Source organism: Lagenorhynchus albirostris, chromosome 9 (assembly GCF_949774975.1).
Source record: "Lagenorhynchus albirostris chromosome 9, mLagAlb1.1, whole genome shotgun sequence".
Classification (NCBI taxonomy): Eukaryota; Metazoa; Chordata; class Mammalia; order Artiodactyla; family Delphinidae; genus Lagenorhynchus; species Lagenorhynchus albirostris.
In genome coordinates this window covers 69,780,195-69,806,497 of record NC_083103.1, presented here as the reverse complement: position 1 = coordinate 69,806,497, position 26,303 = coordinate 69,780,195, and the positions used below count along the sequence as shown (strand labels likewise).

Below are 26,303 nucleotides of genomic sequence, written 5' to 3'. Positions count from 1 at the left end.
CCAGTAAAAAAGGAAGCTTTGTATCCTTCATGGCACCAGGACCAGGGTTGGCAGACAGCAAACATTTGGTGGTTGGCTGTTAGCAAAATGGATCTTCAGGGGCCCACCCACTTCAGATACCATTTCAGAGAGTCTCCTGGATGACTTGCAGCCAGGTGCCCAAGAATGATTTGAGCAGTGTAATAATTCAAGCCTATTAAAAGAGAGGTTTTTGTTTTTAGTTCTTTTACTGAACTATAACACCCATAGGACATTAGAATTTTCTCCTTTGCAGTCCGACAGGCTGTTTTTCAATGACTTGGAGCATTTGGTCAGCAGGTAATATCATTTTGCTTAGGGCCACTTTTTCTTAGAGTACATTTCTGAATTTTTAATGTAAGTCACTGGGGGAATATGACTTCTTTAATCTTTTGTGAAACAAAACTATACTTGAATTTCCGAATTTTACGTTGTAATGGAAAACATCAGTTAATCAGTTTTATATTTACATAACAGACATGTTTGTAACATTTTTGTTATTTATTCTGTTATAATCCAGGTACGTCGTTTCAGAGAAAGCAGACAGAAGAATGAAGAAGATGATGAAGTCCGAGAGGTAATTTTTCTGAAAATTCCTTTATTATATGTCAGCTTGTTAAATCAGAATAACTAGTAGGTTTATTTAGAGCAGTCAGTCCACAGGATCTCTTTTGGGTGGGTAGGACTGAGCAGGGGTTGGCTGAGGACCACTGCCTTTGACTTATTCCAGTTCGGCCTATGAGTATTCGGCTTGCTGATATTCTCTTTTTTTTCCCTTTTGCTCTTGTCGAAAACTTACTTAATCGCGCATGTGTGTATGTGGTGGGTGCAGGCATGGAGGGGAGGCGCAGGAATAGTAGCCCGAAGAGCTCTTTTTAATGAAAATAATTCCCAACTGCTATTATAAAATAATATAAAATTTAAACATAGAATTGCCACATGATCTAGTGATTCCACTTCTGAGTATTTACCAAAAAAAATTGAAAGCAGGGACTCGAACATGTATTTGTACACCAATGTTCATAACATTATTTACAATAGCCCACAGGTAGTAATGATCCAAAGTCTATCAAAAGATGAATGGGTAAACAAGATGTGATACATACATCCATTGGAATATTCTTTAGCCTTAAAAGGAATGAAATTGAAGTATAGAATGGAACATACTATATCATGGATAAACCTTCAAAACATTATACTAAGTGAAGTGAGTCAGACATAAAAGAACAAATACTATGTGATTCCACTTACATGAGATACCTAGAGTAGTCAAATTCATACAGACAGAAAGTAGAAGAGTGATTATCGGGGTTTGGGGGAGGTGGTTAGGGAATGAAGGGTTATTTAATAGGTATGGAGTTTCAGTTTGGGATTATGAAAAAGTTGTGGCAATGGATGATGGCAGTGGTTGTACAACAATGTGAATGTACTTAATGCCACTGAAATACACACTTTAAAATGGTTAAAATGTCTTACCCCTAGGTTCTTCATGACATTTTTTTTTCTTAAATTCCATATATATGTGTTAGCATACGGTATTTGTCTTCTTCTTTCTGACTTACTTCACTCTGTATGACAACCTAGGAGTAAGACAGGAATAAAGACATAGACCTACTGGAGAACGGACTTGAGGATATGGGGAGGGGGAAGGGTGAGTTGTGACAGGGCGAGAGAGAGTCATGGACATATACACACTAACAAACGTAAGGTAGATAGCTAGTGGGAAGCAGCCGCATGATACAGGGATATCGACTCGGTGCTTTGTGACCGCCTGGAGGGGTGGGATAGGGAGGGTGGGAGGGAGGGAGACGCAAGAGGGAAGAGATATGGGAACATATGTATATGTATAACTGATTCACTTTGTTATGGGGCAGAAACTAACACACCATTGTAAAGCAATTATACACCAATAAAGATGTTAAAAAAAATGGTTAAAATGGTTAATTTTTATGTTACGTATATATTACTACAAAAAAGTACAATAATACTAGGGTAGCATATTTTTAAATCTCGCAAAAAGTATATGGAAACATTGTCTTGCCATTGGCCCTATGCCTCCACTCATGAGGTAAATTCATAGAAGTAATGTAGTTCAAAGATGCCAGTAAAGTCCACAGTCTGTTGTACAGAAAGATGAAGTATTATCTGAGTGTAATGTTTGAGATGCTAAAATGAAGATGTAGTATTTAGACAAAGGCAAAGTATGAAATTTGGCAATGATGATAATTCATTCAAAGAAGTAATAGTCATAAAAAGGCATGTGTGTTTTAAATTTTGCTAGATTCTGCCAAGTCACTCCAAATATGTTACACCAGTTCCTCTCCCAACCAATAGTATTAGGGAGTGCTTATTTCCCTGCATCCTTCCGGCCATGACATATTACTACATCTTTTGATCTTTACAAATCTAAGTGGTGAGAAATTATTTCTTACTGTTGCTTTTAACTCATACTACTTGTATTACTAGTGAGTCTGAGCAATTTTTATGTTTAATAAGTTATATTTATATGAAACACCTGATCATGTTCTTTGCATAGAATATTTTTTTCTTTTGCCTAGGGCATTGGTCTTTCTCTAATTGGTTTATAAGAGCACTCGTTTCGTTATATAAAAGAAGTATCCACTTGTTCCTGAGAGTTTTTTGTTTGTTTGTTTAAGTCCAGAATGGGTAATGAATTAAGAGCTTTGTTGGCATCTGTGAAGATAAGCATGCAGGGTTCTTCCTCCTGTGTTCTGTTAATATGGTGAATTATATTATTTTCTATCCTATTATTGACCCAACCTTAGTATCACTTTGTGAAGCCCCTGATAATAGGTGTACTGGTCTTTCCATGCACCCCGGGATTCCTTTTGTTTGCTTTGATATTCATGAGTAAGATACTGTAATTTTCCTTTCATACGTGCAGTCCTTTGTCAGTTTTCAGTACCATGTTATGCTGGCTTTATAAAAACCAGCTGAGAGCTTTCTTTCTTTATGCTCTGTTCCTATTGAAATAGCCATGGAATCATCTGTTCTTTGAAGATTTGGTAGAATTTACCTGTGAAACTTTCTGGTTGTGATCCTTTTCGGGAGTTTAGTTCTTTTAAGAATTTTCTCAAAATGTTGTTAATTAGTCTGTTGAAACTATCTTTTTTTGATTCAGTTTAGGTCATTTATTTTCCAAATTACTTAGAATTGAGCAAAGTGTTTTATCACAATTCTTTTAATTTTCCTTACACCTTTTTTCCCCTCCATTCTCCTTTCTTTGCTTTAATTTAACAATTCATTTTAAAATTGTTTCATGTGTTTTGGTATGCAGTATTTTTATTATCATTTTCTAGGTATTCTTCAATTTTTGTTTTGTTTTGCAGTTTGGAGTCCAGGCTTTTGTCTTATTAATTTCTAATTTTATTGCATTGTGATTAGAAAGTATGATAATATTCTTTTTACTATTTAGGATTGATGTTTTTCTTAGCATCCCATTATATATTGGTTAAAACATTTCATGGGGTCTTGAAAAGAAGTATATTGTTTATTTTCAGTGTACAGAGTTCAACATGTATCAGCTAGATCTACCTTATTATCTAATTTAGGTCTCCTTTTTTCTTTTAAATATATATATTTTTTATTTTATAAATTTATTTATTTATTTTTGGCTGCATTGGGTCTTCGTTGCTGTGCACGGGCTTTCTCTAGTTGCAGCGAGCGGGGGCTACTCTTCCTTGTGGTGCACGGGCTTCTCATCATGGTGGCTTCTCTTGTTACGGAGCACAGGCTCTAGGAGCACAGGCTTCAGTGGTTGTGGCACGTGGGCTCAGTAGTTGTGGCTCATGGGCTCTAGAGTGCAGGCTCAGTAGTTGTGGTGCACGAGCTTAGTTGCTCCGCGGCATGTGGGATCTTCCCAGACCAGGGCTCGAACCCTTGTCCCCTGCATTGGCAGGCAGATTCTTAACCGCTGTGCCACCAGGGAAGTCCCTGTATATGTATTTTTTAATGTAGAGCTAGTTCTTGTTATTCATGGTAGTTGTATTCTATAAAGTCACTGTAAACACTGAGTGAACACTGAACTGTTGCTCCTAGGGGAAATATAGGAATAGGTTCCTGCCAGCCACTGGTTACAACATTTTTGTTAACTGATTAATACATAACCCTTTCCATGTGTGTTTCTGTTTTAAGACCTTACTCAATATATATCACTGATTCATTAGCACTGAACTTGTGGCCCATTCAGTGCATGCCTTAATGAAGCATATATGACACATGTGTTTCCTCCATAAGGCACATCACAGCTTCTTGCACTTAAGAACCCTAGACAGCGCTTCAGCACTACACTGGGGGCCATTTTAAAAGTAAAATCCCCAGCTGAAAGCACAAAATTGTGAACACGGCACTAAACGTACTGTGAAAAGGATACTCGTTTAAAGAAGGCTGAGTGTCGCCTCGTTCGACCTCATCTGGGAAGGTGTGTGTCAGGCGATTCAGAATTTGCACCTCTCTGCACGTGTCCATGAATGACCACAAATGCATCAGGAGTTAGAAATAAATTTTGGCAAGTAGGTGAATTTGCATATACGGAGTCTGAAAATTATGAGGACTGACTGTACCTCATCTGGGACAAGAAAGATGAATTGAAATCTTTTTCAACTATTTTTTCTTTGTATCTTTTTGGTTGTATTCCCTAAAGTTTTGTTCTTTTGGAGTTGTAATGCCATGTTGAGCCGTTCCCGTAGTGACTTAGCTGTTGTTTCACTTCAGCAAGTTCATCAGCGTGAAGCTGGGTTACCTCCACCTCTCCCCACCCGCTGCACTCCTGCTTCTGCCCTGCCTGCTCTGTGCTTATCTCCTCATCTAGCCCTGTCTCTCCATATTTCATGGCACCGCACAGAGCTTAGAAAAGCTCTAGATGCCTGTTCTTAGACCCAGAACTAGTCATTCCAAGCAAGAGAGACTGTTGTCATGGCCTCTTGGCACGGGTAGATCAATTTTGGAGCTCTCTACACTGTCTGAAACTCTTCTCAACTTTCTCCCTTAGCTAGGCCAAATATTCACTATACCCATTAGCTCTTTCTCCTAGGTTTTGTGTTTTGTGGGTGGAGCAATTTTCTAATTTTATTCAAAAAGGTATTTTTTAAATTTTTGTTCTCCTTGTTACATTTTGATAGGTTTAAAGGAAGAGATCAGGGCAGCATTGCTCTTATTCTGTTTTTAATCAGAAAATCTATATTCATTTCAGAGTTAGGATATTTCATTAAGTCTCAAACTTGTCTTTTCTAGACAGTTTCTTATCAAATTAAAATTTATTAAGTTAAAATCTTGGCCCTCACGTTTTTATTATTTTCCAGGCGTTCAATTGTTTTGTTCTACCTAATTCTTTTTACTATATATTTGTAAGAGATTATTGCTTATGTTTTTCTGATTACAAAAGTAATATTTTAGAAAACGTACATTGTAGCAAATTTGAAATATTCAATAATAATGAAGAAAACAAAAAGCACCCTAAAATTTCATCACCCAGAGATAGCAGCTATTTTTGGTGAGTTTTTTTCTTTTCTTTTTTTTTAGTTTCATGAAAAAAAGGAATCACTATCTTTTATTTAAATCCATACACCTAAAACAAATATCATATAATATCGCTTATATGTGGAATCTAGAAAAATGGTACAGGTGAACTTATTTGCAAAGCAGAAATAGAGGCATAGATGTAGAGAACAAACATATGGATACCAAGGGGGGAAGGGAGGGTGAGATGAATTGGGAGATTAGGATTGACATATATACACTACTATATATAAAATAGATAACTAATGAGAACCTACTGTATAACACAGGGAGCTCTACTCAATGCTCTTTGGTGACCTAAATGGGAAGGAAATCTAAAACAGAGGGGATATATGTATATGTATAACTGATTCACTTTGCTGTACAGCAGAAACTAACACAACATTGTAAAGCAACTATACTCCAACAAAAATTAATTAAAAAATATAAATCCATACACCTATTCTCAGTCTTCGTCTGGGTTGAACTCTCAGCATCTTTTAAAATAAAACTATTTTTCAAAAAAAAATTAAGAAAACAAGTCCATTTACAAGAACATCAAAAAGAGTAAAATACTTAGGAATAAACCCAATAAAAGAAACATAAGACTTGCACAATAAAAAATCATAAAATGTTGCTGAAAGTAATTTTTAAAGTCCTAAAAAAAAGTACTAAATAAATGAAATGATATCCCATGTTCATGAATTGGAAGACTTAGTACTGTTTAGATGACAGTAATCCCCAAACCCCATCTGCCTTTTTTTTTTTTTTGGCAGAAATTGACAAACTGATCCTAAAGCAATGGTAATTAAAACAGTGTGGTACTGGGATAAGGCTAGACAAGGAGATCCATGAAACAGAATCAAGAATCCAGAAATAAACTCTGACATTTATGGTTAATTGGTTTTCCAGAAGGGTGCCAAGATAATTCAGTGGGGGAAAGAACAGTCTTTTCAACAAATGGTGTAGGGACAACTGGATATCCATATGCAAAAGAGGCTGGATCCCTATATCACACAGTATAAAAAAATTAGCTCAAAATGGATCAAAGAAGGAAAAAAAAAGGATCAAAGACCTAAATATATGCATTAAAACCATAAAACTCTTAGAAGAAAATATAGGAGTGGATCTTTGTGACTCTGGATTAGGCAATGGCTTCTTAGATATGACACCAAAAGCTCAAGCAACAAAAGAAAAAATAAACTTGATTCATCAAAACTTAAAAACTTTTGTGCATCAAAGGACACCATCAAAAAGGGAACAGACAACCCAAGAAACGGAGAAAATATCTGCAAATCATATATCTGATAAGAGTTCGATATTCAGAACAAATAGAGAACACTTATAACCCAACAATAAAAAGACAAATAGCCCACTTCAAAAATGGGCAAACTATTTGAATAGACATTTCTCCTAAAAGATACACAAATGAGAAGATGCTCAACATGATTAGCCACGAAGGAAATGCAAACCAAACCCACACTAATACACCACTTCGTATCCATTTGATCTTTTGTTGGGTCTTCATTGCCGCATGTGGATTTTCTCTAGTTGCATCAAGCAGGGACTACTCTTCACTGTTGTGCGCAGGCTTCTCATTGTGGTGGCTTCTCTTGTTATGGAGAACAGGCTCTAGGTGTGTGGGCTTCAATAGTTGTGGTGAGTGGGCTTCAGTAGTTGTGGTGAGTGGGCTTAGTTGCTCCGCAGCATGTGGGATCTTCCAGGGCTTGAACCCGTGTCCCCTGCATTGGCAGGCAGAATCTTAACCACTGCGCCACCAGGGAAGTCCACATCCATGTGATCTTGATGCTTGGAACATTCTTTTGGGGTGGCACGGGGTTCATGACACAAGATTATTTTTCTTTCTCTATAGATTCCGTTACTTTAATTGGTTCTTCACTAGAGAAACAAGAATCTCATAATTGGTTCTCATTACTTGCTTGTAAGCTCCTTCTGCCGTGCCTCTAGATTCCGCCATTCTTCCTCAGAGAAATAAGCGGCCACATCCTTGTAAGTCAGAGGTAACGGAGCTGGCTCGGCCACGGGCCCTTGCGGTCCCACCAGGCCCCGGACGGGGTTACGGCCAAGCCAGGTGTTCCGGCTGCCCGCGGCAGCCTCCAGCTCCCCACTGGCCTCCAGTTTTTTTTCTTGTTATTTATCAAGAGCCCATTGTACAAAGTAGCTCAAATGATGACAGTCTCTTACAAATGGCGGTGTTGCGTTAGGGGCGATTGCCAACATTCCTCCCAGTTCTGAAACTTTTGATTCTGTGAAATTTTATGGTTCCTGATACACATTTTCAAAAGGTCTCATTTTACAGGTATCAGTAGTATTGTAAATTGATCTAACAAATCGTAGGCACTGAATTTGATTGATGGGGGAGGGAGCTTCTCCTGTTTTACATGTTTTAGCATGATTAGTGAAAAATAATAGTTTAGACAGTTTGGCAATATGAAATGTCCATCTGAGTGGCTGGATTAATGACTTTTAGGCTGCTGCATTGTCTACTGATGTGTATTTTCCTCTTGTCATCCCTCTTAGGCCATGAGTAGGGCCAGAGCCCTCAGATCTCAGTCAGAGGAAGCTGCTTCCGCCTTTAGTGCTGATGACCTTATGAGTATAGATTTGGCAGAACAGATGGCTGATGACTCTGATGACAGCATCACAGCAGCAGCCAACAAAGGAAGAGGCCGAGGAAGAGGCCGGAGAGGAGGAAGAGGGCAGAATCCAGTGTCAAGAGGAGGATCTCAGAGAGGAAGAGGTTAGCACTGAGTCTTTCTTACACATTCACACTTGGCAGTTGTGTGGGAAATTCAGAATTGTGTTCTATTGGCAGAATTGAGTTACACAGTCCTTTAAAAATTTATTTTTACAATGCATAAAAATGGTCTTTAATGTAGTTCCAACATGTACATTTCACGTATATAAATTCTGAATGGCCACATGCACATATAGTTTGAATAGTTCTTAACACGTTCTTTTTTTAAAGAATTTCATAGTGCTTCTCACACATTGGGAACTTTTAATAGACATGTTTACTCTCACATGTACAAAGTAATAGTGAGGCAAACACTTAAGGAAAATGTCTAGCTAATGCCCACTAACAGCAGGAAGAAAACTCCAGATTATAAAAATTATTATTTTTGAAAACTGCCCCTACACAATTTGATTTTTTAAAGCAGTCATTAAATTAATTGCCATCATTGTGTCTAATGTGATACTGTTGTCATTGAATAGGCCAAATAATAGGAGATAGTCATCCAGTGACTTCCTGATGCATTATAGAAATCCATCCCTAGGAATAGTTTTAAATTATTTTTCTATTAAATATTTATCTGTCGGAATTTTAAGCTGTTAAAGTACTTTAGTTAAAAATCTCCCAGGAGAGAAATCCCCATCTTCTAGTGATAATTGTTTTCATTATCCTTACATTTATAAATTTTTTCCTTACATTGTAATTGGAACAATATGAACCAAGTGCGGCCTAAGAATAGTCTCTGAAAATTGATTGATCAGACTCTAGATGTTTCTTCTTATATATATGTTTGACATTTTACACATAAACTATGTTTTGACATAACTTTATTTAGTGGTGTTTTTTTTAAAAAAACAAAAAAATCCTTAGCCACTGATGGACTGGTTTACTGACCGCTCATTATTCTAACAGCAGGCGCTGCTCTGGAGACTTCTACTCGAGGCAGAAGTTCAAAGGCCACTATGTCAACATCTAGAAATATGTCTATTATAGATGGTGAGTATAGACTGCAAAAGATCACCTAGCAGGTACTTATAAATTCCAACACAGGAAGACTCAGGAAAGCCCATGAGTAAACCTTACCGGTTTGTGTTGAATCACAGGATAAATTATGCTGATTTAAAAGACCTTTGCCATTCATGGAGGCTACTGAAGAGGGTGGGCTCTAAAAATTAATTTTTATATCCCACTTTAGACAAATTTGGTTATTTCCCTTTTATAGAGGGATCACTAAGACATGGAAAAGGCAGTTGGTCAGTGTATCAGCAATGATTAAGAGAGAAGGAACTGCTCCTTAATGTACTGTAAACTTTCTTTCCTCATGCTGCTTTTGTCCATCTCTACTGTTAGTATAGAGTCATGTGAGCTGCATTTAAGGGAGGTTATAGTTAGGATTCTTTGAATTGATTTTGTGTATGTTGCTGTGGTCTAAAAATTAGCCTCAAACTAAGGGAACCTATTTTTATAAACTATTTTAGTAATAATTTAATATAGAAATTTATAAACTATTTTTAATATTACAGTTTATGAGATCAGAGGAAGTTGTAAGTCAGATCTGTGTTGTAAGTTGTAAGTCAGATTTAAAATATATGTTAAAATAGGTGGTGATATATTTTTCTCCCTACCATTCAGAGTATATCCATGTGTATTTTATTTATATTATCTTATTATTTGAGATTAATTTTTGACAGATTGGAGAGTTGGACTAAATCTCACAAGATGAAATTTATCAAGGGTAAATATAAACTGTATTTATGTCCAAAAGGACAGCTGCTCAGAGAAGTATATGATATTAGTCGGGAACCAAGTAAGAAAGACTTAGGTCACTAAGGTTGTGCAGGTTGATCTAACTATCCAAATCTAATGGTGCCTTAAGCACTATTAATAGAAGTAATGCTTCTTTACAGCAAGGAAGTTCTCCCTCGTACTAATTGGATGTATCATGCCAAGAATACTGTGCTCATCTTTTGAAACCGTATTTCAAGAAAGATGTCAACTTTATATGATCATTCAGAAGAGAAACCATATAATATAAAAAATTTGATAGAAGGAACTTAGGATATCTAACCTGGGAAAAATTCAAGTCTTTACAGAAATTAAGTTCTGTTATATCAAAGATCGAATAGATTTGATTTGTATAGTTCTAAAGACAGTGGTTTTAAATCTATTTTAAGTTATGGATTCTGAAAGCTATGTCTCCTATCTTTAAATAAGTACTCATATGCAATTGTATTCCATTTCAAAGGGCTCAGGGACCCCCATGAAGCCTATCCGTGGGCTCCAGGTTAAGAACTACCAACCCAATGAGGATAGATGGAAAAGCTAGTCACACACAGATTTAAGTTTATTATGTGATAAAGTGGACCTGGAAGGCTTAAGAACAATTTCACCTACTCCCTCTCTTATAGACGAGGGAATTGAGCTAAGTAATTTGCCCTAGGTTGATAAAACCACTAATAGTACTAATAATAGCTAATACTTACGCGACGATTACTGCAGGCCTCTCAACAGCTCAGTGGGATAGGCACTTATTATTTCTCTGTTTTACAGAAAAGGGAACTGAGGCTTTGAAAAGATAGGCAACTTACCCAAGGTCTCACAACTAGTAGATTCTAGAGCTTGAATTGATCCCACATTCTCTGGCCTTCAGAGTGAGTAGGTAACCACTCTACTGTTAGTTTCCAGAGCAAGAGAAGATTAGAGGCTGAGCTACTGGCTCTCAGTAGAGAAGTCTTTGTATTATACGGAATAATCTATCAACCAACATAAAGATGGTGTAAGCTGCCTCAGAAGGAAGTGAGTTGTGACTCCATCAGAGGAAGTTTTCAATATTTTCTGGATGACAGATGACATTAGAGAATGGATAAAAACATCAGCTCTATTAAATGATTCTTAAAGAACCTTCTTATCAAAAGTTCTGCTGCTATGTTTTTATTCAAGGATTATTCAGTACTTGAGTAGGGCCAGCTGAGATCCTTATCTTTTGACTTTAGAAGTATATTGTCTCTGTTGCCTTTAGAAAATGGCATTTAGAAAGATGCTGTGACATTCTTGGAAGGTGTAAGATAAAAGCAGAGAAAGGAAAAGGAAGTGAAAAAAGGCAGCACAGTAAACGATCTGGGATGAGTTTAACGTGTAAAAAGCTTTGTGACTTTGGACAAGTCACTCACTCTCCTAGTTTGCTTACGTGTGCATTGGGAATAATCTTGCCATACTGGATTACTCTGGGGATTAAAAGCAAAAAGCCTTGGAATTCCCTGGTGGTCCAGTGGTTAGGACTCCACCGAGGGCCCAGGTTCAATCCCTGGTTGGGGAACTAAGATCCTGCAGGCCACACAGTACAGCCAAAAAAAAAGGAAAGCCAAAAGCCTGGCACATAGTAGGCTTTTGTGAAATGTTTATATATATATATATATATATATATATATATATATATATATGTATATATATGTATATATAAGAGCTATTATAAAAAAAGAGAAAACAGAGGGCATTAGAAAAGGATCGTGAGTAAAATATGAACACTTCCATGTTAAACTACCAAAAGTTGGTCAGCGTGCAACACAGAGGCATAGACTTTGTAAATTACCTGCCTTTACCTTAGCCCAAACTGCCTTTTCTCATCATGGCTTTGTTGTTTTATGTGAAACTTTCCTTGACACCAGTGGGCAGAATTAATCACTCAGATTGAGTCTTCAGGTTTCCATTGTTGTCATTAAGAAATCAGCTATTGGGCTTGCCTGGTGGCGCAGTGGTTGAGAGTCCTCCTGCCGATGCAGGGGACACGGGTTCATGCCCCAATCCGGGAAGATCCCACATGCTGCGGAGCGGCTGGGCCCGTGAGCCATGGCCGCTGAGCCTGCGCGTCCGGAGCCTGTGCTCCGCAACGGGAGAGGCCACAACAGTGAGAGGCCCGCGTACCGCAAAAAAAAAAAAAAAAGTAGAAATCAGCTCTTAGTTTAGCTTGTTGCTTTATTTGAAGTAGTCTGTTTCTCCTCCGGCTGGCCGTCTCTGGTGTTCTGTACTTTCACTATGATGAATCTAGATATGGGATTCTTTTTATCCTGCTTAGGATTTATGGGGTTTCATGAAACTGTGAATTGGTGCCTTTTATCATTTCTAGAAATCCTTTGCTCTTATCTCTTCAGATATTACCTCTGTGCTATTCTTTTTCTTTCCTTCTAAGACTTCAATTAAATAAATGTATGACCTATTCACTGTGTCCTCCCACTGGAGGAGGAGTACTAACTTCCCAGAGTAGTTATAAGTGTTAAATGAGCTATGCATAACCATTACTGAGCACAGCACTTAGAAAGAATCCAATAAATGACTGCTGCTGTTAGTATTAGTGACAGTGTTTACAATTAACTCATGATAATGGATGTTTCTATAAATCAGTCTAAATTTGTCTTTTATGCAGTTGATTTGGTCCAATGGTTTTGCAGTTTAACTCCAACATTGGCCTTTTTTTGAAAAACGGAACTGACTTTTTAATATGGCCTCTGACAAAATAACCATGGAGTACTAACTATAGTTACTATAAGTTTGGGATGAAAGCAACTTTCCCTAACACCATACACAAAAATAAGCTCAAAATGGATTAAAGACCTAAATGTAAGGCCAGAAACTATCAAACTCTTAGAGGAGAACACAGGCAGAACACTCTATGACATAAATCACAACAAGATCCTTTTTACCCACCTCCTAGAGAAATGGAAATAAAAACAAAAATAAACAAATGGGACCTAATGAAACTTCAAAGCTTTTGCACAGCAAAGGAAACCATAAACAAGACCAAAAGACAACCCTCAGAATGGGAGAAAATATTTGCAAATGAAGCAACTGACAAAGGATTAATCTCCAAATTTTACAAGGAGCTCATGCAGCTCAATATCAAAACAACAAACAACCCAATCGAAAAATGGGAAGAAGACCTAAATAGACATTTCTCCAAAGATGATATACAGATTGCCAACAAACACATGAAAGAATGCTCAACATCATTAATCATTAGAGAAAAGCAAATCAAAACTATAATGAGAGATCATCTCACACCAGTCAGAATGGCCATCATCACAAAATCTAGAAACAATAAATGCTGGCAAGGGTGTGGAGAAAAGGGAACACTCTTGCACTGCTGGTGGGAATGTAAATTGATACAGCCACTGTGGAGAACAGTATGGAGGTTCCTTAAAAAACTACAAATAGAACTACCATATGACCCAGCAATCCCACTACTGGACATATACCCTGAGAAAACCATAATTCAAAAAGAGTCATGTACCAAAATGTTCATTGCAGCTCTATTTACAATAGCCAGGACATGGAAACAACCCAAGTGTCCATCATCGGATGAATGGGTAAAGAAGATGTGGCACATATATACAATGGAATATTACTCAGCCATAAAAAGAAACGAAATTGAGCTATTTGTAATGAGGTGGATAGACCTAGAGTCTGTCCTACAGAGTGAAGTAAGTCAGAAAGAGAAAGACACATACCGTATGCTAACACATATATATGGAATTTAAGAAAAATGTCATGAAGAGCCTAGGGGTAAGACAGGAATAAAGACACAGACCTACTAGAGAATGGACTTGAGGATATGGGGAGGGGGAAGGGTAATCTGTGACAAAGCGAGAGAGAGGCATGGACATATATACACTACCAAACATAAGGTAGATAGCTAGTGGGAAGCAGCCGCATAGCACAGGGAGATCAGCTTTGTGACCGCCTGGAGGGGTGGGATAGGGAGGGTGGGAGGGAGGGAGACGCAAGAGGGAAGAGATATGGGAACATATGTATATGTATAACTGATTCACTTTGTTATAAAGCAGAAACTAACACACCATTGTAAAGCAATTATACTCCAATAAAGATGTAAATAAATAAATAAAAGCAATGAAAAATTTTTTTTAAAAAACGAAGCTTGGTTACAAACAAAAAGCAACTTTAAACTATAGCTTCTACGTTCGTATTATAAGTGGAGGAATGAAGAGATAAATAAATGTTCGATCCTATTATAACAAGCTCCATGGAGTGTAAAGATTTGTGCAGTAGTACTGGAGTTTTACTGGGAAAGGTAGATATTACACTTATAGCCAGCAGCAGTTGTGAATGAGAGTTATCAGCCCAGACTTTTCCACTGAAGTTTGTCTGCAGAGGATAGTGACTAAGTTAATAAAAGAAGCCTCTGTCTTTGCATTTAATTTATACCATGGTTACCACTGCTGCTACTCCATCCACTATTACTAGCGAAATCATTTGAAGACCTACTACATCTAGGCACTTGCCAAAACAAATTACATTAACCACCTCTTTTTATCCTGTCAACAATTTTAAGCATGAAGTATTATTAACACTGTTTTATAGGTGGGGAAACCGAGACTTGAAGAAGCCAAGGAACTTGGCCAGTCACCCAGCTAGTGAGTCCACATGGCTCTAACTCTAAAACCAGAGCTTTTAACCCCCAATACAGTATGTATTGCCTTCCTAACAGAACCGAGTGCTTAATTTTCTGATAATGTTAATTTATCACACAAATATTTATTGGGGATAAAAACAAAGGAAGGCTCTTGTTTCTTCCAGGAGCCGAGAGTTTGAGGGGTCAATTAGTGAATAACGATTGAGCAGAAATAGTTTTTGAAAGAGTCACGATTGCTGGCCTTTGCATTCAGTTGCCCTCTCCAGCCTTTTGAGTAGAGTAGGATGTGAGGCTAGTGATTGAGTAGGGTGGGTAAGAACTCTGCTTCTGCCTTTCCTTTCTCTCAGGTAGACATCCTAAGATTGGGGATAGAACCTGGAATAGGAAAAATGAGTAAATCATAAATTTGGGCTAGGTGGAAAGATTCCTGAGTTTTCTGACTAGGAGAATTTTGGACTTTGTAGGGTTCTTTGAGCATTTGACTTCTTCAAGTCCTCTGTCTTTTTATCTCCTCTTGCTCTGTTGTTTAGTTTGGGGGTTATCTTGGGGGAAACCTTTTTTTTGTATTAGGAAACTGGTAAGGCGTAGGAGAAAATTAAACCTCTAATTGGCTCTTTAAATTTTATTCTAGGTTTTTAATAATCTGCACTTAATTCCAGTGGGGGTGTGTGTGTGTGAGGCGGGGGTGGTTACCCACACCACCAAGCAGTCCTCAGACACCTGCTGGGTGTCCTGCAAGTCAACTCAATTCTGACACTACCTGCCTAGAGACAGCATCAGATCCCACAGGGGAAGGACTCAGTTCCAGAAGACTGCCCCCTTCTACTTCAGATGCCAGTCACAAGTTCAGGTTGTTATCTGTACTTCTGACTAATAGGCTATCAATCAGAGGTCCCCATGACTCCCTCCTTGGATTCAGTTAACTTGCTAGAGTGGCTCACAGAACTCAGGAAACTAGTTTACTCACTAGATTACTGGTTTATTACAAAAGATATGAAAGGATATGAATCAATAGCCAGATGAAGAGATGTATAGGGCGAAGCCCAGAACAGAGGAGCTTCTGTCCTCATCGAGTTTGGGGTCCAAGCATGGTGGCACGTGGAAGCATCTTGATTCACCACCTGGAAGCTCTCTGAACCCCCTTCCTTTTGGGTTTCTATGGAGGCCCCGCTACGTAGGAATGATTGATTAAATCATTGGCTGTCGGTGATTGATTCAACCTCTAGCTCCTCTTCCCTCCCCAGAAATCGGGGATGGGACTGAAAGTTCGAACCCTCTATTCCTGGTTGGTTCCCCTGGTAACCAGCCTCCCTCCTCAGTTGTGGTCCCAAAGTTACCGCATTAACATAACAAAAAGCACCTTGATGGCTCTCATTGCTTTAGGAAATTAGGGTTTTAGGGGCTCTCTGCCAGAAATGTGGATGAAGACCAAATGTATATTTCTTACTGTGAAATCAAAATATTATAGTTTTGGTCTCAGGAAAAATAAAAATGAACTAAATTTCATGTTTCTAACCAAGTTTACAAAGCTGAAAATGTAAGAATTCATAGGAAGGTTATCATGGAATGAAAGATAGGCTGTTTTCTAGCATTCCCTCTGGACTATTTCTTAGGTACTGAATATTTCTAACAAAGTAGAGGAGAATAAGGAAGCGCTTACTGGAACCATGTGGCTCCCACAGGGAAAGAGATTGCCAACTATAAGAGAAGGCAGATCTGAGGAGGGCTACTTTCACTGTATTTGGAGTTCAGTCCATTAGGTGATCAGATTTTATCCTTCAGGCATTTTTCTATAAAATATTTTTAGTGTAGGTGTATTTATGAACACTGCTTACTACTTAATTTGAGTAAACCGGGAAATCATATGAGACTGGTAGTTAGACATATAATTCCATCTCCCGATTTTAAAGCATATTAAGTGGTTTTATAATCAGTCATCATGGATTTTTGCAGATAGGACTTAGGAAACCTTCAGCTAAAGAAGTGTGCAAATTTTTCTAAGCTTTTTTAAGAATAACATAATGGATGTTTCATCTTTTTCATTATAGCCTTTAAAGCTGCAAGACAGCAGCCCTCCCAAAATGTTGCTACTAAGAATTATTCAGAGGTAAGAAAAAAAGTTTTCTAATTGTGTACCAATTTATGTTTCCTACATTATGATTGTCAGTTCTTTGGTCTGCAAAGTAAATAAAAGAAGAAAAAATGTGGAACATTAAAACTGCAGAGAACTTTACTGATTATCTAGACTGAGGGCTTCTAGGGTTTCTGCGTGGGAGGAGGGTTTCTCTTTTTCTTTCTTTAATAATGGATCGCATGATTGGACACCCATAAATGTATTTACCCAGTAATATTTTTAAGGATAATAACGTTGAACCAAAAGAGTCCATGCATGGAAAACTATGATTGAAGATGGGCGTTCAGTGTGTAGAGAGGTCTTATTTATTGCTGGCTTCCTTTTGTTACTTATACTCTCATAATACTCTGGCTTGTGTCCTAATGGCTGAAGCCAGACTCAAGACAAGCTACAAGGTCTGAGTCTACAGACCTCTGTGTTCAGCTCTAGATTTAACATGAAACTTCTGCTCTTCCTTTGGATTCCAAGAAGAGTCCAGAATGGGCTTGATTCTCCTGTTACCTCTCTTTCAAAACACATGTGTCTTACTTCCCCGGCACCATCCCTGGCCTCTACCTACTAGATGCCTGGGGTGTCCCCCCTAGTTATGATAATCAAAATGTCTCCCGACATGTCCAGATGTTTCTGGGATGGGAGGGGGAGTTAAAAATCACACCTAGTTGGGAATCATTGCTCTATATCATACTGCCCCACCAGCATTTTCTTAAATTTCACTCCTTCTTGATCTCTTGAGTATGTGACACAATTGACCACCTCCTCTTCCAGAAAACTTCTTCTCTGTTTTTTTGTTTTTTCCTCTCATTATTATACAATTATATATGGGTATACTGGTGCTAACTTTTATCCTGAGCTCCATTTCATTATTCCTATTCAACTATTGCCTGCTATCGCTTCAGGATCATATCTGAAAACAAAATTATCATCATGTCCACAAGGTAGCTTCCCTTCTAGATTTTTCTTTTATAATGCGAGAACATGAGTTCAGAAAGAGCAAGTCATGGTAACTTTTTCTTTCATGTTTTTGATTGAGGTGACATAGTGGTAGATCAGGGGAATGCTGAAGGTATTTGATCCCTTCAAGGCACTTAAGACAATCTCCTGATAGTTTCATGGACAAAATGCAGAGATATTGGCTGGATTCATAGCCATTTATACAACTTCATTTAATGGTCTTTGATTAATAGTTCAATGTCAGCCTCGGGTAGGGGTGGGTCTCAAGTGCTGCTTTTTTCGCTATTTTTGTCTTTGGCTTTATCAGTTGGATGAAGACATGGCAAATGTGTGTATTAAGTGTCAAGATAACACAAAATGTAGAGGAGTAGGTAGTAATTTGGATGATAGTATCAAGAATCACAAATATCTTTCATGGGGCTTAAAAGCAGCAAGTGGTATTTAACAGGGATAAATGTAACAGAAAAACAGATAGCCCGTACTTCCCACACAGTCTTATACCTCATTTAAAATTGGAGATGAAGCACCGATGGCCTAAAACCCAAGAAAATCACAGGGCACTGTCCGCACATGACCCAGTGTGAGTCATTCACCAGTCTGAGTGCATGTTCCTTTAGGTACCCAGGCTGCCGTGGTAGCAGGAGAGAAGTGAGCTCACACATGTTGTATAAAAAAAACCATTTGTAAATGAAGAGTGACATTAGTGGGGAGGTTAGGCAGAGCTTTAGTTTTCATGGTTATTGCTTACATGGTATCTGCCTCCTTTTTTGTAACTTTTTGTAAAAATATATATTTTTTGACATTAGTTAATGCATTTTTATTCAGATTTTCCATTCCCACAAAGACTATTTGCTGTTTTGTTTCTCCCCCTTAGGTGATTGTGGTAGGTGAGTCAGATACGGAAGAAGACATTTTTCCTACCACTTCCAAAGCTGATCAAAGGTTGGTGCAGTGACTTCCTGCAAAAAGGAACATCTGAAAAAATTAAAAATTATCCAGAATTCAACATATACATTTCTCTATGCTACGGAAGTCTGATTTTTAAAAAAATTTTATTTATGTATGTATGTATGTATGTATGGCTGTGTCGGGTCTTCATTCCTGCACACAGGCTTTGTCTAGTTGCTGCGAACGGGGGCTACTCTTCATTGCGGTGTGCGGGCTTCTCATTGCAGTGGCTTTTCTTATTACGGAGCACGGGCTCTAGGCGTGCAGGCTTCTGTAGTTGTGGCTCGCAGGCTCAGTAGTTGCGGCACACGGGCTTAGTTGCTCTGTGGCATGTGGGATCTTCCCAGACCAGGGTTCAAACCCATGTCCCCTGCATTGGCAGGCAGATCTTAACCATTGTGCCACCAGGGAAGCCCTGGAAGTCTAACAAATTTATTTTCAGCTAGTCACGTATGTACAGAAGTGAAAAATAGACCAAGGGGTAGTCGTGGAGTCAGTGCAGCATTATTACAAGTATTTTCATTGAAAATTTGAATAACTTGCCATTCATTTCCTTTTGCCTTTATTACCCAGTGATTTTCTTGCTGGAGTGCTATGTCCTCTCCAATTAACAGAAAATAGCTTTGTATTTTGTTAATATTCTGTTTCGGCTTTCAGCACTTCCTGTGTGTCAGGTACCATTCTGAGCCTTTGCCTATGAATTAGCTTATTTGCTGGTCACAGTCACTCCAGGAGGTAAATGTACTTATAACTCTATTTTCCCCCTTTTACCTTTGAAGAAAGTGAGGCGTGGTAGTCTACTTAACTTACCTAAGGTCACACAGCCAGTCACGGAGCCAAGCATTCTGCTCCAGGACTCATCTCTGCTGTTGCTGCTGCTGCTTCTTTTCTTTTTTTTTTAAATTTTATTGAAGTATAGTTGATTTACAATGTTGTGTTAATCCCTGCTGTACAGCAAAGTGAATCAGTTGTACATATACATATTCTTTTTCATATTCTTTTCCATTATGGTTTGTCACAGGATACTGAATATGGTTCCCTATGCTATGCAGTAGGACCTTGTTGTTGATCCATCCTGTGTATCAATATAATAATTTGCATCTGCTAACCCCAAACTCCCACTCCATCCCTCCCCCACCTGCCTCCCCCTTGGCAGCTACAAATCTGTCCTCTATGTCTGTGAGTCTGTTTCTGTTTTGTAGATAAGTTCATTTGTGTCGTATTTTAGATTCCACATGTAAGTGATATCATGTGATATTTGTCTTTCTCTTTCTAACTTACTTCGCTTAGTATGATCATCTCTAGGCCCATCCTCTGCTGTTGCTTCTTCACATAATAGATTAAGCTCTCAGACCTCTGTGCATGTAATAAGAATCATTTAATTGACGAGAGGAGATTTAGAAACGAACATTTTGGCAAGAAATCTGAAATCAGCCCTGGCAAATTTGTGTTCCTGATGACAGCAACTGGGTGACACAATTTATGCTGTCTTTGAAGAATTGTTTAGTAATGGCATGGTGTGTATAGGTATTTCACTCATGATTTAAAGTATTTAAGCTCTACCACTTACTGAGTGTGGACCTTGTGCAAGTTCTTTTGACTTCTGTGCCTCAGTGTCTTCATTTGTAAGATGAAGATAATAATATTTACCTCAAAGTGTTGTTATGAGGCTTTAAAGTGAGTTAATATTTGTGAAGTGCTAAGTACAGCACTTAACACATAGTAACACCTCTAGAAGGGCTTATTGAAGAAATAACAGGCTAGGGAAATAGAACAAGAATAATGGAAAGAATGGTAAGCAGTAAAAGCACTAATATTCTGGTAGTTGACTTTAAAAAGGAAAGAACTTCCAGCTGTAAAACTCCTTTCTGCTGGATGGGCAGTGGAAATCCACCCACTTTCCCCTGGAAAAACTGCACCAAACTCTACATGGTTGTACTGGGGACAAAAGGACCCTTCCAGATTTGATAGAGCTGGTGGCAACCTTCCCCTCCCCGCCGACCTTAAAGCAGTGAGCAAGAGAAGACCTGGCCCCATCAGGCCAGGTAGAGGAGGAGAGATGGAGGGGATTCTATTAAACCTTGCAGCGGGGGGAGCCAACATTTTGGGGGCACCTTTTATGTAGGCCAGTTTAACATGTTCTCTTATGCTTGTGATGCTGCTACAACTGACATAATTGGCTGAACATCTCTAGGTAGGAATTCTGACTTGTGCCTCCAAATTATATCTGTACAAAAATGGAGAAGACTTACAGCTCCTGGCACTCAGTGTAATACCCCCTGTCTGCCTTATTTTTGAGCCATCCACAGGAAACTAATCCAATTAAACATTTTTTGACATCCAGGACAAGAGTCCATTTATTTGACCCAGTAGTCAAAACTGTATAACTATTCTTCCCTTCCTGCCACTGCTCTCTGAGGATAGGGGACCTCGCATAGACTGGATCTGTAGGTGTGTGAGGTCCTCTGGTGCAGAATTGGGGGCTCCTGCTGTGATCAAATGAGCCAGCATCTGGTGTAGAATGCCTGGCTTGTTTCTGGACACCACTGATTATTTGTCAGGGGAGACATCAGCAAGCAGAGTCAGGCCTCAGTGGCTGCTTCTTCCTATAACCCCCCTCTTTCCCCAGCTCTCACAACAACAATGCCTCACCTGCTGTGGCTAGCCTTGGCACTGTGGCTTCATGCTTTTGATCTGCTTCTTCCTGTCACAGATGATGGAAACAAGTCAACAATGATCAGTTCCTGCTTAGGTCAAGTACAGAGAGTTGGGGACTTCCCAGGTAGATTGGTTGATAAATTCCTTGATCCTCTACCTCCAAAGCTATGTTGCTCTTCAAGTTTGCTCGGCAAATCCTCCTGTCCTTTACTTTTGTGCCTAAGAGCCTGTGGATTTTTCTGTTTCCTTCTGATGCATAGACCTCTTGACTCTCAACAATTTGTCCAGACAAGCCCTTTAGATATATTTTGTTTGCTATAGTAACATCCCAAAGCATGGTAATAAATTGTTGGCTAAGAGTTCACAGACACTGCTTTTATTTAAGACAGGAGCCGGCAGACTTTTTTCTTAAAGGGCCAGGGAGTGAATATTTTAGGCTTCGCGGGCCAAGAGGCAAAACTGGGGATATTATGTAGGTGCTTATATAACCATTTAAATATACCCATTTCAAAATGTGAAGACCATTCTTAGCTCACAGGCTGTAAGGAACAGGTAGGCTGGATTTGGTGTGCTAGCCAAGTTTGCTGGCCCCTGTCCTAAGATGACTTAAAATTTTTGTTAGTAAAAATACATAGGAATATGAGTTCCATCACTACACGTTAAGCTTCATAAAAGTAGATTCCTGATTATCTTGCTTACTGTTGTTTCCCAGGGCCTATCATAGTACCTGGGGTCAAGCACTAAGTAAATATTTGTTATTCGGACTGGACACAAATAATATTAACAGTGAGGCAACCCTAGAAAGCGGTGAGCCTTTCCTAAGATCCTTTTATCCTGTTATAGAAACGTAACTGAGATTTGATTTAAAATATTTCAGTATTGCCATAATTTTCAGGAGTAGAGGGTGGTAGTAGGTACATGTTAACGTATGCTAAGAACTATGATGTCAGCAAACATCTGTGGCGTGCTTCATGTGTGTCAGGCACTGAGCAAAGTGTTTAAGTATATAAACACATTTAATCTTTAAAAAATTCTTATCGGGCTTCCCTGGTGGCGCAGTGGTTGAGAATCTGCCTGCTAACGCAGGGGACACGGGTTTGAACCCTGGTCTGGGGGGATCCCACATGCCTTGGAGCAACTAGGCCCGTGAGCCAAAACTACTGAGCCTGCGCGTCTGGAGCTTGTGCTCCGCAACAAGAGAGGCCGCGATAGTGAGAGGCCTGCGCACCGCGATGAAGAGTGGCCCCCGCTTGCCACAACTAGAGAAAGCCCTAGCATAGAAACGAAGACCCAACACAGCAAAAATAAAAATAAATTAATTAATAAACTCCTACCCCCAACATCTAAAAAAAAGATTAAAAAAAAAATTCTTATCATCCTCGTTTTACAGGTGAGGAAATTGCGGCACAGGGAGGCTAAGCTGCTTGAAGCCATGTAGCTCCTAAATGGCAGAACTGGAATTCAGACCCTGACATCAGAGTCCTTTTCATTGCCACTAAGCTTCTACTGCCTCTAATGTAGCTCGAAGGGAATGTGTTAGTCATTTTTATTCATGGCTGCTACTAAAATGAAAAACTTAGCTCGAAAGCCTTCTGTGATGAATTCTTTGGTTCATTTTCTCTGTTTTTCTCACATTTTGCCTCAGGTGGCTGAGCACTTCATCATCGAGCAAACACACGTCCCGGAGCAAAATCACTAAAGGGGTTGATTTTGAATCAGATGAGGTAATAACGTAATACGTTAAGTCTTAAATAATTCTTAAATGTTTATAAAATCTGAATAGGGACTGCTAAGCTAGTTGCCGAAAATTATTTCTAAAAATAGTTTCATTGATCACCTTCCTTTGAACCATAGTTAATATTGAGTCAATGAGTGGTCTCTGTTGAGTGCTCATCGATGGAAATACCTCAGATGTGAAAGGCCTGCAGATCCTTAACATATAATATTACTCAGCTCTTTTTTAACTTGCCCAGTTAACAGTAGGATCAGAATAGTTTTTTCAGCTTCTGTTGTTTATGTTTGGAGAAATGGTGATGATATCGTGAAAGCCTTTAATGTTACTCTACAACAGAATGTTTATTAACTGTTCACTGTATGCTCTACACATTTCCTGTATATTTAAGGTGGTACATGGTGGTGTTTTTCAGTTGTGGTAGAAACACATAACATAAAACTTACCATCTTAACCAGTTTTAAGTGTACAGTTAGTTCACTAATATTAAGTATATTCACACTGTTGTGCAACAGTCTCCAGAACCTTTACATGTTCCCAAACCAAAAATCTATACCCATTGAACCACATCTCCTCATTTTCCCCTCTCCTCAGCCCCTGGCAAGGGGCTCTTCTACTTTGTGCCTTATGATTTTGACTACTCTGATACTTCATATAAGTGGAATTATACAGCATTTGTCTTTCTGTGCCTGGCTTATTTCACTGAGCATAGTGTCCTCCAGGTTCATCCCTGTTGTACCACATGACTCACACCTTTGGTTTTGAGCTTCACCTGCTGCCGTCATGTTCTCTGTGTCCCAGCTGTGGTTTTGAAACAGCTTGAAGAGAAGACGCCCCAGAACTCAGGCTGCAAAGAAAAATGGCACCATGAGCTCAGTCTGCCTATTAAATACTAGCATGTTGCCTCCAGGAGAGAAGTGGGCAGTTGTTGACCCGTTTGTTAATTCCAAAGCATCTAGATACACATGTGGTTATATGTTACTTACAGAAATTCATATAGTTCATGTTAGCTACAAAGGAGAACTATTAGAAAATTCTCTACTATAGTTTGGATTTATCTCTGGTTTATTAATGAGTTCTGCCTTTTATGGTAGCAGAAAATGAATCAATAAGTGAGAGCGAATTTGTGTTTCTCAAGGCATCCATATCTCACTAGAGATAGCTAATTTAGCGAACACTGGAACATGTTAATATCACCAGCAGAGCCTAACACCAAATAATTATCCCTTTTTATTAATGTCTTAAAGGAAACATAAACCAAAACTTTACAAATTTGCTTTCTCTTTTGAATAGTTATAGAATGTATATCATTGATTTTATGTTAACCTCATCAAATTATGTATTTGGGGCTTATCGAAGGTTTAGTTTTCATTCTCTCTAATTAAATTCTTAGTTAACATCTGATATTCCTGCCTGTTCTTACTATGCATATAATCTACGTCCCAGCAGCATGGGAAGTCTTTGAAACTAAATAGTTCCTCTACTTATTTTTCCAAAAAAAATATTTGAAAGATTGCTTTCCTAGGTTGTTTCTTGTACCAGTCTGAGAGTAGCTGTCTATTTCTAGCATTAAATGGGTAATGGAAATAAAAATTACAGCTATTTCTGAATTAGGTCATGTGGCTTCATTATTTTTTTGGCTCTGAATTTCCAGAGCATCAGATATACCAGTTATAAAATGTAAATGAAAAAAAAAAAACCTATTTAAAAACCTAATAGAAATTACTTGAAGAGGTTTTTTTTGTTTGTTTTTTTGTCTTGCCCATGCCTTATTTGCTTTTGTTAAGGTGAATAATTGAGAGAAATACATATGATATATATTGTGGGCTTATATATATACACACATAGAGAGCAGGATAAATTTTTATTTTTAATGCTTGCTAAGAATTTAGTTGGACTTTCATTGTTTTAACAATGAAATAGCTACTAAGGAAGGGAGGAAGAGAAAAAAATTGACAAACTATTCATATTTATAAAGGAAATAGGAAAATGAAAGTCTACCCCATGTGAAAGGAGAAAATGGCTCTTACTGGTATTGTTTTGCCCATAAGAACTTCTGTCTTGTTTCAGTGAAGTGTGGAACAGTCACTAATTGTACATTTGGATTCATTCCAGGATGATGATGATGATCCTTTTATGAACCCTAGTTCTGTAAGAAGAAACAGAAGATAATATATTTAATGGCAGTTTGAAGTTTTCAAGATTCAGGAAAAATCGAAACGTTGCAAACTACGAGTTTACCAGTTGAAGATTTTTTGAGTATTGCTGTTAACTGAAGAATTTGAATGATTCTTACTTAACAGAGAAACTAGTGTATAAAAATTTATGTTTTTGAATATCATTTCCTGAACATGACTTCATTATTTGAGAAACTTCCCAGCTCAAGGGCGTATAGAATAGCATTGGTTTTCCTTATTTTTTAATCTGGTTGTTAACATTACCTGTTCTATAAATGCTCCATAAAACTTAGAATGTTGTTTTTCTGACATACATCAGTATATGTCTTACCAAGTGAGAGCTTTGCTTAAATACAGTCTTGAGTAAGGACTAAAATAAATCTACCATTGTATGTTTCTGCTTTATAATCAAAGACTGTGCCAGGATTTTAAGGTTATTATATGTAGCCAAAGTTGAGGAAAAGAGCTTATAGAATCTAGTCCTTTTTATAATTTTCGTAATTTCTAGACATCCTGGATTTCCTGCAGGTAAAACAATTTATATGAAACGGTGCCTAAGCTCACTGTCTGTTACTCAGTATATGTTCTTTTTCTAATGCTTGTGATAGTATCAGCCAGAAACTTTGAATGATTACATATACCCTAGACTTTGAAAAATTAGATATGTTTGTATCAAAAAATAAAGTCTGTCAGAATTATTGTTTTTTATTCCAGTTGTAGCAAAGATTCCAGAGGATTATGTTTCCATTGAATGGTGGTAATTTTCTCCATTATTTTCTATTATTAATGGTTCCCTTTCTCTCTCTCTCTCTCTCTCTCTCTCTCTCTCGCTCTCGCTCTCGCTCTCGCTCTCTCTCTCTCTCACTCTCACTCTCTCTCTCTCTCTCTCTCTCTCTCTCTCACCTGTTTCTAGGAGGAAAGGGTTAAAATAATTTAACCATATCTTCTTAGAAGCTACTGCAGAGTTTTGTTTTGTTTTTTTTTTTAGA

General features: G+C 38.2%; 1 protein-coding gene across 5 annotated transcripts in view; it reads left to right on the top strand.

Moving 5' to 3' along the window:
* Window positions 1-26,027, top strand: part of MRE11 (MRE11 homolog, double strand break repair nuclease) — a 64,956-nt gene extending 38,929 nt beyond the window's left edge. For 4 of the 5 annotated variants that reach the window (XM_060160234.1, XM_060160235.1, XM_060160232.1 and 1 more), the window contains 7 exons: window positions 539-595; window positions 8,077-8,296; window positions 9,203-9,286; window positions 16,763-16,821; window positions 18,674-18,741; window positions 23,051-23,130; window positions 25,257-26,027. In XM_060160234.1, coding sequence (XP_060016217.1) covers window positions 539-595; window positions 8,077-8,296; window positions 9,203-9,286; window positions 16,763-16,821; window positions 18,674-18,741; window positions 23,051-23,130; window positions 25,257-25,309 — 621 coding nt within the window. In that variant the 3' untranslated portion in view covers window positions 25,310-26,027. Of the gene's footprint in view, window positions 1-538; window positions 596-8,076; window positions 8,297-9,202; window positions 9,287-16,762; window positions 16,822-18,673; window positions 18,742-23,050; window positions 23,131-25,207 lie in introns of all 5 variants that reach the window. The other variant, XM_060160231.1, reaches the window with a different exon arrangement.
* Window positions 26,028-26,303: the final 276 nt, after the last annotated feature.